The 12,974-nt window shown below is 48.1% G+C and overlaps 1 protein-coding gene across 2 annotated transcripts in view; it reads left to right on the top strand.

The window, feature by feature from the left end:
- Window positions 1-12,974, top strand: part of LOC134929515 (antibacterial peptide PMAP-23-like) — a 154,170-nt gene that overhangs the window by 126,108 nt on the left and 15,088 nt on the right. For both annotated transcript variants that reach the window (XM_063925114.1, XM_063925113.1), the window contains exon 3: window positions 10,374-10,433. In XM_063925114.1, coding sequence (XP_063781184.1) covers window positions 10,374-10,433 — 60 coding nt within the window. The remainder of the gene's footprint in view (window positions 1-10,373; window positions 10,434-12,974) is intronic.

Genomic DNA, 12,974 nt, shown 5'->3' with positions numbered 1-12,974 from the left:
TATATGCTTCAGAGGTTGGAGGAGCAGCAAAAGGCCATTCAAGCCTATACAATTGAGCACGATATAGTAGGTGGAATGCACCTGTCTCAAGCGCAGTGGAGAATGATTTCAACGTTGTGCAAGGTTCTGATGCCCTTTGAACTTGCCACACGTGAAGTCAGTTCAGACACTGCCAGCCTGAGTCAGGTCATTCCCCTCATCAGGCTTTTGCAGAAGAAGCTGGAGACATTAAAGGAGGAGCTAACACGGAGCGATTCCGCTAGGCATGTGGGACTTGTGGATGGAGCCCTTAATTCGCTTAACAAGGATTCACGGGTGGTCAATCTGTTGAAATCAGAGCACTACATTTTGGCCACCGTGCTCGATCCTAGATTTAAAGCCTACCTTGGATCTCTCTTTCCGGCAAACACAAGTCTGCTGGGGTTGAAAGACCTGCTGGTGACAAAATTGTCAAGTCAAGCGGAACGCGACCTGTCAACATCTCCTCCTTCACATTCTCCCGCAACTGGGGGTGCGAGGAAAAGGCTCAGAATTCCGAGCCCACCCGCTGGCGGTGATGCAGGGCAGTCTGGAGCGACTGCTGATGCTGACATCTGGTCCGGACTGAAGGACCTGACAACGATTACGGACATGTCGTCTACTGTCACTGCATATGATTCTCTCAACATTGATAGAATGGTGGAGGATTATATGAGTGACCGCATCCAAGTAGGCACGTCACACAGTCCGTACTTATACTGGCAGGAAAAAGAGGCAATTTGGAGGCCCTTGCACAAACTGGCTTTATTCTACCTAAGTTGCCCTCCCACAAGTGTGTACTCCGAAAGAGTGTTTAGTGCCGCCGCTCACCTTGTCAGCAATCGGCGTACGAGGTTACATCCAGAAAATGTGGAGAAGATGATGTTCATTAAAATGAATTATAATCAATTCCTCCGCGGAGACATTGACCAGCAGCAATTGCCTCCACAAAGTACACAGGGAGCTGAGATGGTGGATTCCAGTGGGGACGAATTGATAATCTGTGAGGAGGGGGATGTACACGGTGATATATCGGAGGGTGATGATGAGGTGGACATCTTGCCTCTGTAGAGCCAGTTTGTGCAAGGAGAGATTAATTGCTTCTTTTTTGGGGGGGGTCCAAACCAACCCGTCATATCAGTCACAGTCGTGTGGCAGACCCTGTCACTGAAATGATGGGTTGGTTAAAGTGTGCATGTCCTGTTTTGTTTATACAACATAAGGGTGGGTGGGAGGGCCCAAGGACAATTCCATCTTGCACCTCTTTTTTCTTTTCTTTTTCTTTGCGTCATGTGCTGTTTGGGGAGGGTTTTTTGGAAGGGACATCCTGCGTGACACTGCAGTGCCACTCCTAGATGGGCCCGGTGTTTGTGTCGGCCACTAGGGTCGCTAATCTTACTCACACAGCTACCTCATTGCGCCTCTTTTTTTCTTTGCGTCATGTGCTGTTTGGGGAGGGTTTTTTGGAAGGGACATCCTGCGTGACACTGCAGTGACACTCCTAGATGGGCCCGGTGTTTGTGTCGGCCACTAGGGTCGCTTATCTTACTCACACAGCTACCTCATTGCACCTCTTTTTTTCTTTGCGTCATGTGCTGTTTGGGGAGGGTTTTTTGGAAGGGACATCCTGCGTGACACTGCAGTGCCACTCCTAGATGGGCCCGGTGTTTGTGTCGGCCACTAGGGTCGCTAATCTTACTCACACAGCTACCTCATTGCGCCTCTTTTTTTCTTTGCGTCATGTGCTGTTTGGGGAGGGTTTTTTGGAAGGGCCATCCTGCGTGACACTGCAGTGCCACTCCTAGATGGGCCCGGTGTTTGTGTCGGCCACTAGGGTCGCTTATCTTACTCACACAGCGACCTCGGTGCAAATTTTAGGACTAAAAATAATATTGTGAGGTGTGAGGTATTCAGAATAGACTGAAAATGAGTGGAAATTATGGTTTTTGAGGTTAATAATACTTTGGGATCAAAATGACCGCCAAATTCTATGATTTAAGCTGTTTTTTAGGTTTTTTGGAAAAAAACACCCGAATCCAAAACACACCCGAATCCGACAAAAAAAATTCGGTGAGGTTTTGCCAAAACGCGGTCGAACCCAAAACACGGCCGCGGAACCGAACCCAAAACCAAAACACAAAACTAGAGATGAGCGCCTGAAATTTTTCGGGTTTTGTGTTTTGGTTTTGGGTTCGGTTCCGCGGCCGTGTTTTGGGTTCGAACGCGTTTTGGCAAAACCTCACCGAATTTTTTTTGTCGGATTCGGGTGTGTTTTGGATTCGGGTGTTTTTTTCAAAAAACACTAAAAAACAGCTTAAATCATAGAATTTGGGGGTCATTTTGATCCCAAAGTATTATTAACCTCAAAAACCATAATTTACACTCATTTTCAGTCTATTCTGAATACCTCACACCTCACAATATTATTTTTAGTCCTAAAATTTGCACCGAGGTCGCTGTGTGAGTAAGATAAGCGACCCTAGTGGCCGACACAAACACCGGGCCCATCTAGGAGTGGCACTGCAGTGTCACGCAGGATGTCCCTTCCAAAAAACCCTCCCCAAACAGCACATGACGCAAAGAAAAAAAGAGGCGCAATGAGGTAGCTGTGTGAGTAAGATTAGCGACCCTAGTGGCCGACACAAACACCGGGCCCATCTAGGAGTGGCACTGCAGTGTCACGCAGGATGGCCCTTCCAAAAAACCGTCCCCAAACAGCACATGACGCAAAGAAAAAAAGAGGCGCAATGAGGTAGCTGTGTGAGTAAGATTAGCGACCCTAGTGGCCGACACAAACACCGGGCCCATCTAGGAGTGGCACTGCAGTGTCACGCAGGATGTCCCTTCCAAAAAACCCTCCCCAAACAGCACATGACGCAAAGAAAAAAAGAGGCGCAATGAGGTAGCTGTGTGAGTAAGATTAGCGACCCTAGTGGCCGACACAAACACCGGGCCCATCTAGGAGTGGCACTGCAGTGTCACGCAGGATGTCCCTTCCAAAAAACCCTCCCCAAACAGCACATGACGCAAAGAAAAAAAGAGGCGCAATGAGGTAGCTGACTGTGTGAGTAAGATTAGCGACCCTAGTGGCCGACACAAACACCGGGCCCATCTAGGAGTGACACTGCAGTGTCACGCAGGATGTCCCTTCCAAAAAACCCTCCCCAATCAGCACATGATGCAAAGAAAAAGAAAAGAAAAAAGAGGTGCAAGATGGAATTGTCCTTGGGCCCTCCCACCCACCCTTATGTTGTATAAACAAAACAGGACATGCACACTTTAACCAACCCATCATTTCAGTGACAGGGTCTGCCACACGACTGTGACTGATATGACGGGTTGGTTTGGACCCCCCCCCAAAAAAGAAGCAATTAATCTCTCCTTGCACAAACTGGCTCTACAGAGGCAAGATGTCCACCTCATCTTCACCCTCCGATATATCACCGTGTACATCCCCCTCCTCACAGATTATCAATTCGTCCCCACTGGAATCCACCATCTCAGCTCCCTGTGTACTTTGTGGAGGCAATTGCTGCTGGTCAATGTCTCCGCGGAGGAATTGATTATAATTCATTTTAATGAACATCATCTTCTCCACATTTTCTGGATGTAACCTCGTACGCCGATTGCTGACAAGGTGAGCGGCGGCACTAAACACTCTTTCGGAGTACACACTTGTGGGAGGGCAACTTAGGTAGAATAAAGCCAGTTTGTGCAAGGGCCTCCAAATTGCCTCTTTTTCCTGCCAGTATAAGTACGGACTGTGTGACGTGCCTACTTGGATGCGGTCACTCATATAATCCTCCACCATTCTATCAATGTTGAGAGAATCATATGCAGTGACAGTAGACGACATGTCCGTAATCGTTGTCAGGTCCTTCAGTCCGGACCAGATGTCAGCATCAGCAGTCGCTCCAGACTGCCCTGCATCACCGCCAGCGGGTGGGCTCGGAATTCTGAGCCTTTTCCTCGCACCCCCAGTTGCGGGAGAATGTGAAGGAGGAGATGTTGACAGGTCGCGTTCCGCTTGACTTGACAATTTTGTCACCAGCAGGTCTTTCAACCCCAGCAGACTTGTGTCTGCCGGAAAGAGAGATCCAAGGTAGGCTTTAAATCTAGGATCGAGCACGGTGGCCAAAATGTAGTGCTCTGATTTCAACAGATTGACCACCCGTGAATCCTTGTTAAGCGAATTAAGGGCTGCATCCACAAGTCCCACATGCCTAGCGGAATCGCTCCCTTTTAGCTCCTTCTTCAATGCCTCCAGCTTCTTCTGCAAAAGCCTGATGAGGGGAATGACCTGACTCAGGCTGGCAGTGTCTGAACTGACTTCACGTGTGGCAAGTTCAAAGGGCATCAGAACCTTGCACAACGTTGAAATCATTCTCCACTGCACTTGAGACAGGTGCATTCCACCTCCTATATCGTGCTCAATTGTATAGGCTTGAATGGCCTTTTGCTGCTCCTCCAACCTCTGAAGCATATAGAGGGTTGAATTCCACCTCGTTACCACTTCTTGCTTCAGATGATGGCAGGGCAGGTTCAGTAGTTTTTGGTGGTGCTCCAGTCTTCTGTACGTGGTGCCTGTACGCCGAAAGTGTCCCGCAATTCTTCTGGCCACCGACAGCATCTCTTGCACGCCCCTGTCGTTTTTTAAAAAATTCTGCACCACCAAATTCAAGGTATGTGCAAAACATGGGACGTGCTGGAATTTGCCCATATTTAATGCACACACAATATTGCTGGCGTTGTCCGATGCCACAAATCCACAGGAGAGTCCAATTGGGGTAAGCCATTCCGCGATGATCTTCCTCAGTTGCCGTAAGAGGTTTTCAGCTGTGTGCGTATTCTGGAAAGCGGTGATACAAAGCGTAGCCTGCCTAGGAAAGAGTTGGCGTTTGCGAGATGCTGCTACTGGTGCCGCCGCTGCTGTTCTTGCGGCGGGAGTCCATACATCTACCCAGTGGGCTGTCACAGTCATATAGTCCTGACCCTGCCCTGCTCCACTTGTCCACATGTCCGTGGTTAAGTGGACATTGGGTACAACTGCATTTTTTAGGACACTGGTGAGTCTTTTTCTGACGTCCGTGTACATTCTCGGTATCGCCTGCCTAGAGAAGTGGAACCTAGATGGTATTTGGTAACGGGGGCACACTGCCTCAATAAATTGTCTAGTTCCCTGTGAACTAACGGCGGATACCGGACGCACGTCTAACACCAACATAGTTGTCAAGGCCTCAGTTATCCGCTTTGCAGTAGGATGACTGCTGTGATATTTCATCTTCCTCGCAAAGGACTGTTGAACAGTCAATTGCTTACTGGAAGTAGTACAAGTGGGCTTACGACTTCCCCTCTGGGATGACCATCGACTCCCAGCGGCAACAACAGCAGCACCAGCAGCAGTAGGCGTTACACGCAAGGATGCATCGGAGGAATCCCAGGCAGGAGAGGACTCGTCAGAATTGCCAGTGACATGGCCTGCAGGACTATTGGCATTCCTGGGGAAGGAGGAAATTGACACTGAGGGAGTTGGTGGGGTGGTTTGCGTGAGCTTGGTTACAAGAGGAAGGGATTTACTGGTCAGTGGACTGCTTCCGCTGTCACCCAAAGTTTTTGAACTTGTCACTGACTTATTATGAATGCGCTGCAGGTGACGTATAAGGGAGGATGTTCCGAGGTGGTTAACGTCCTTACCCCTACTTATTACAGCTTGACAAAGGGAACACACGGCTTGACACCTGTTGTCCGCATTTCTGGTGAAATACCTCCTCACCGAAGAGCTGATTTTTTTGGTATTTTCACCTGGCATGTCAACGGCCATATTCCTCCCACGGACAACAGGTGTCTCCCCGGGTGCCTGACTTAAACAAACCACCTCACCATCAGAATCCTCCTGGTCAATTTCCTCCCCAGCGCCAGCAACACCCATATCCTCCTCATCCTGGTGTACTTCAACACTGACATCTTCAATCTGACTATCAGGAACTGGACTGCGGGTGCTCCTTCCAGCACTTGCAGGGGGCGTGCAAATGGTGGAAGGCGCATGCTCTTCACGTCCAGTGTTGGGAAGGTCAGGCATCGCAACCGACACAATTGGACTCTCCTTGTGGATTTGGGATTTCGAAGAATGCACAGTTCTTTGCTGTGCTGCTTTTGCCAGCTTGAGTCTTTTCATTTTTCTAGCGAGAGGCTGAGTGCTTCCATCCTCATGTGATGCTGAACCACTAGCCATGAACATAGGCCAGGGCCTCAGCCGTTCCTTGCCACTCCGTGTGGTAAATGGCATATTGGCAAGTTTACGCTTCTCCTCCGACAATTTTATTTTAGGTTTTGGAGTCCTTTTTTTTCTGATATTTGGTGTTTTGGATTTGACATGCTCTGTACTATGACATTGGGCATTGGCCTTGGCAGACGACGTTGCTGGCATTTCATCGTCTCGGCCATGACTAGTGGCAGCAGCTTCAGCACGAGGTGGAAGTGGATCTTGATCTTTCCCTAATTTTGGAACCTCAACATTTTTGTTCTCCATATTTTAATAGGCACAACTAAAAGGCACCTCAGGTAAACAATGGAGATGGATACTAGTATACAATTATGGACTGCCTGCCGACTGCAGACACAGAGGTAGCCACAGCCGTGAACTACCGTACTGTACTGTGTCTGCAGCTAATATAGACTGGTTGATAAAGAGAAGATGTCTATGTAACTATGTATGTATAAAGAAGACTGAAAAAAATCCACGGTTAGGTGGTATACAATTATGGACGGACTGCCTGCCGAGTGCAGACACAGAGGTAGCCACAGCCGTGAACTACCGTACTGTACTGTGTCTGCAGCTAATATAGACTGGTTGATAAAGAGAAGATGTCTATGTAACTATGTATGTATAAAGAAGAATGAAAAAAAACCACGGTTAGGTGGTATACAATTATGGACGGACTGCCTGCCGAGTGCAGACACAGAGGTAGCCACAGCCGTGAACTACCGTACTGTACTGTGTATGCAGCTAATATAGACTGGTTGATAAAGAGAAGATGTCTATGTAACTATGTATGTATAAAGAAGAATGAAAAAAATCCACGGTTAGGTGGTATTACAATTATGGACGGACTGCCTGCCGAGTGCTGAGACACAGAGGTAGCCACAGCCGTGAACTACCGTACTGTGTCTGCTGCGACTGGATGATAAATGATATAAAAAATATATATATATCACTACTGCAGCCGGACAGGTATATATTATATATTATATAATGACGGACCTGCTGGACACTGTCTGTCAGCAGAATGAGTTTTATTTTTATAGAATAAAAAAAAAAAAAACACACAAGTGAAGTCACACGACGAGTGTTTAACTTTTTCAGGCAATCACAATATAAGTATACTACTAACTATACTGGTGGTCAGTGTGGTCAGGTCACTGGTCAGTCACACTGGCAGTGGCACTCCTGCAGCAAAAGTGTGCACTGTTTAATTTTAATATAATATGTACTCCTGGCTCCTGCTATAACCTATAACTGGCACTGCAGTAGTGCTCCCCAGTCTCCCCCACAATTATAAGCTGTGTGAGCTGAGCAGTCAGACAGATATATAATATATATAGATGATGCAGCACACTGGCCTGAGCCTGAGCAGTGCACACAGATATGGTATGTGACTGACTGAGTCACTGTGTGTATCGCTTTTTTCAGGCAGAGAACGGATATATTAAATAAACTGCACTGTGTGTCTGGTGGTCACTCACTATATAATATATTATGTACTCCTGGCTCCTGCTATAACCTATAACTGGCACTGCAGTAGTGCTCCCCAGTCTCCCCCACAATTATAAGCTGTGTGAGCTGAGCAGTCAGACAGATATATATAATATTATATATAGATAATAGATGATGCAGCACACTGGCCTGAGCCTGAGCAGTGCACACAGATATGGTATGTGACTGACTGAGTCACTGTGTGTATCGCTTTTTTCAGGCAGAGAACGGATATATTAAATAAACTGCACTGTGTGTCTGGTGGTCACTCACTATATAATATATTATGTACTCCTGGCTCCTGCTATAACCTATAACTGGCACTGCAGTAGTGCTCCCCAGTCTCCCCCACAATTATAAGCTGTGTGAGCTGAGCAGTCAGACAGATATATAATATATATAGATGATGCAGCACACTGGCCTGAGCATGAGCAGTGCACACAGATATGGTATGTGACTGACTGAGTCACTGTGTGTATCGCTTTTTTCAGGCAGAGAACGGATATATTAAATAAACTGCACTGTGTGTCTGGTGGTCACTCACTATATAATATATTATGTACTCCTGGCTCCTGCTATAACCTATAACTGGCACTGCAGTAGTGCTCCCCAGTCTCCCCCACAATTATAAGCTGTGTGAGCTGAGCAGTCAGACAGATATATATAATATTATATATAGATAATAGATGATGCAGCACACTGGCCTGAGCCTGAGCAGTGCACACAGATATGGTATGTGACTGAGTCACTGTGTGCTGTGTATCGCTTTTTTCAGGCAGAGAACGGATTATAAAGTAAACTGCACTGTCCTCACTAGTAAACTCTCTCCACTCAGTCTCTACACTTCTACAGTAACAGTACTCCTCCTAGTCAGCTCCAGTAAATCTCTCTCAGTCTCTTATAATCTAAATGGAGAGGACGCCAGCCACGTCCTCTCCCTATCAATCTCAATGCACGTGTGAAAATGGCGGCGACGCGCGGCTCCTTATATAGAATCCGAGTCTCGCGATAGAATCCGAGCCTCGCGAGAATCCGACAGCGTCATGATGACGTTCGGGCGCGCTCGGGTTAACCGAGCAAGGCGGAAGATCCGAGTCGCTCGGACCCGTGAAAAAAAACATGAAGTTCTGGCGGGTTCGGATTCAGAGAAACCGAACCCGCTCATCTCTACACAAAACCCGAAAAATTTCCGGCGCTCATCTCTACGCGGTACATGGGCCCGCATATTTGTGCAATGTGTGCTAAGAACTTCAATTATACTCCATGTTAATTGTGAGGATTTATCTAAATTAATTTTACTATCAATGTTCTTATGCTAGCAGTGTGCATCAGTATTTCTCTTCCTCCAGCAATGTTCTTATGCTGCTAGTGTGCATCACAATTTCTCTTCCTCCAGCAATGTTCTTATGCTAGCAGTGTGCATCAGTATTTCTCTTCCTCCAGCAATGTTCTTATGCTAGTAGTGTGCATCACTATTTCTCTTCCTCCAGCAATGTTGCCACCATTCCATGTTTGTTTACTATACTCATTTTAGTGTGCATTGTGTCAAATCAGCTCCGGACACCCGGAAAGCGTTGTTTGCAGCACATGTACAATGTTTTGGGTTTTATTCTGCACATTTGCACAAAATTACCATTAATAGCTATTGTAAAGTAACACAATAAGGCAGACCTCAATCAGTACAAAACACTCCTTCAGTTTGCCTAACACCCACCCAAACACGCTCACTTACTGACAAAGCTCCACCCCATTGCCTGTACGCCCTGCCCATTTTAGGGTCTGTATATTGTTACCATGAGGACTTATGGTACAAATAATGTGGAGATTTTGGGGGTCATTCCGAGTTGTTCGTTAGCTGCTTTTGTTTGCTGCGCAGCGATCAGGCAAAAAATCGGCACTTACTGTATGCGCATGCGTATGCGGCGCAATGCGCACGCACGTCGTACTATTACAATGAACGATGTCGTTTCACACAAGGTCTAGCGAAGCTTTTCAGTCGCACTGCTGGCCGCAGAGTGATTGACAGGAAGAGGGCGTTTCTGGGTGTCAACTGACCGTTTTCAGGGAGTGTTCGAAAATATGCAGGCGTGCCAGGAAAAACACAGGCGTGGCTGGGCGAACGCAGGGCGTGTTTGTGACGTCAAAACAGGAACTGAACAGTCTGAAGTGATCGCAAGCGCTGAGTAGGTCTGAAGCTACTCTGAAACTGCACAAAATTATTTTGTAGCCGCTCTGCGATCCTTTCGTTCGCACTTCTGCTAAGCTAAGATACACTCCCAGAGGGCGGCGGCTTAGCGTTTGCACGGCTGCTAAAAACTGCTAGCGAGCGAACAACTCGGAATGACCACAGTTGTCCATAGCAACTAATCTGCTTCTAGCTATCACTTTATGGAGGTTGGATCGTAGTCGGAGGAAAAGCAGAGACAGTAATCTGTTGATTGTAAGTAAAATAAATGTCATTCTGTACAACTGATTCCTGATCACCTACTGTAGGAGCCTCCAGAGCGGGATCTGTCATAATTGGGCCGATCCACCAACTATAGTAACACCCTGTTTCTCCATGAAACAACTTTCTTTCATTGTGTATTATTGGGTTTTGCAGAAGATTCAGGACTGCAAGCTTGTCATGACCCAGCAGCGTGTGAGAGACACAACATGCAAGGTGAGAGGTTAAATGGTGTTTTTTTTAAATATTAAAGGTACATTAAAATATTCACCTGACAATCACAACCAATGCAGCACAGTCACACCCAATGCAGAACAGACACAACCAATGCAGAACAGACACAACCAATGCAGAACAGTCACAACCAATGCAGAGCAGCCACAACCGATGCAGAACAGACACAACCAATGCAGAACAGACACAACCAATGCAGAACAGTCACAACCAATGCAGAACAGTCACAACCAATGCAGAACAGTCACAACCAATGCAGAACAGATCAACCAATGCAGAACAGACACAACCAATGCAGAACAGTCACAACCAGGGGTTAAAGTGAGCCGGAACGGGGCGGAACTGCGTTCCGTCAGTTCCACCAGGAGACGGAACGCAGTTCCGCCTCCCCCCGGCTCACCTAACCCGATGTCCCGGGCGGCGCTGCAGGGAGATGCAGGGCGCCCGCTGAGATCGCGTTACCAGCGGGCGCCCGTCTCCCTCTCCGCAGCGGCAGCCGGAGCTCAGTACTGAGTGAGCTCCGGCTTCCGGCTCTGTCAGTGCGCGCTATGGGAGAGACGTCATAACGTCTCTCCCATAGTGCCGAGGAGCGGGCGGCGAGAGAGGACTGCGGCGGGAGCGGGGCTTGGTAAGTATGGTGCTCCCCCCCCCCCCTCCCTCCTATATGTGTACCACTAGCGGCGTTTCTACTGGGGGCTAGTTACTGGGGGGCTTTTACTACTGGGGGGCTTTACTACTGGGGCAAACTACAGAGGGGCAAAACTACTGGGGGGCTTTACTAGTGGGGCAAACTACAGAGGGGCTTTAGTACTGGGGGCAAACTACTGGGGGGCTTTACTGCTGGGGCAAACTATAAGGGGCAAACTACTGGGGGCATTACTACAAGGGGGCAAGCTACAAAGGGGCAAACTACTGGCAGTATTACTACTGGGGGCTAAACTACAAGGGGGCATAATTACAGGAGCTAAACTACTGGGGGTATAACTACAAGGGGGCAAACTACCGGGGACATTACTAACTTTGGCAAACTACATAGGGGCTAAACAACTGGGGGCACAACTGCAGGGGGCATTACCACTGGGGGATAAACTACATGGGGCAAACTACATGAGGGCAAAACTACTGGGGGCATTACCACTCAGAGGCTAAACTAAAGGGGGGGGGAGTAAATTGCTGGGGTCATAACTGCAGGGGCATTACCAGTATGGGCATGACTACTGGGGCTAAACTACAGGGGCTAAACGACTACGGGCAATACTACACAGGGGCATTACCATTAAGGGCATTACTGATGGGGTGCACAGCTAATGAGGGCATTGTAAAGGGGGCACTACTGTTGGGGGCATTGCATAAGGGGCACTACTACTGTGGGCATTGTATAAGGGGTGCTACTGCTGGGGGTATTACTGTATGGGCCGACAAAGAAGCTGCGTTCCCGGTCCGCCCTCCGTCGCTCCACCCCTACCATCGCCGCCGCACTGGAAGCCGAGGTTCCAGACTACCAGCTGCAGCGGATCTGGGACCAGGCCGGCTTTATTATCCCTGCCGCTGCATCGAGCTTCTGTGACCGCGGCACTACTAGTTTAAATCTGTCGCTGATTGGCTGCCGGTCCGCAGCAGTTTTGAAATATTAGCGCCGTGGTCACAGGAGCTAGATGCGGCGGCAGGGATAATAAAGCCAGCCTGGTTCCAGATCCACTGCAGCCGCCCTCAGCCTCTTCTGCCGCCCCGCCCTCGGACCTCTGCGCACCCACAGCCTCCTCCTCCGCACTATCTCCGAGGCCCACAGCCTCCTCCACGTCACGCCTACCACAGCCTACTCATCCACAGCACCGCAGACCACCGCCGCTGCTAAACAGGTAATCTAACCTGCTGCCTTTCTCTCTCCCTAGTCCCTACTGTTCCCTTGCTGTCACTCTCCATGTCCCTGCTGTCACTTTCCATGTCCCTGCTGTCACTTTCCATGTCCCTGCTGTCACTTTCCATGTCACTCTGTCACTCTATAATGTGAATTTTGGCTCATACTGTGTGGTGTAATATGAATGTGGCTCATACTGTGTGGTATAAATGTGAATTTCGGCTCATACCGTGTGGTGTAATGTGAATTTCGGCTCATACCGTGTGGTGTAATGTGAATTTGGCTCATACTGTGTGGTGTAATGTGAATTTCGGCTCATACCGTGTGGTGTAATGTGAATTTGGCTCATACTGTGTGGTGTAATGTGAATTTCGGCTCATACTGTGTGGTGTAATGTGAATTTGGCTCATACTGTGTGGTGTAATGTGAATTTGGCTCATACTGTGTGGTATAAATGTGAATTTCGGCTCATACCATGTGGTGTAATGTGAATGTGGCTCATACTGTGTGGTGTAATGTGAATTTGGCTCATACTGTGTGGTGTAATGTGAATTTGGCTCATACTGTGTGGTATAATGTGAATTTCGGCTCATACTGTGTGGTGTAATGTGAATTTGGCTCATACCGTGTGCTGTAATGTGAATTTGGCTCATACTGTGTGGTGT

This window comes from Pseudophryne corroboree, chromosome 5, assembly GCF_028390025.1.
Source record: "Pseudophryne corroboree isolate aPseCor3 chromosome 5, aPseCor3.hap2, whole genome shotgun sequence".
Lineage (NCBI taxonomy): Eukaryota > Metazoa > Chordata > Amphibia > Anura > Myobatrachidae > Pseudophryne > Pseudophryne corroboree.
Note: the sequence above shows the minus strand (reverse complement) of the source record. Positions and strands in the feature narration are given on the sequence as shown.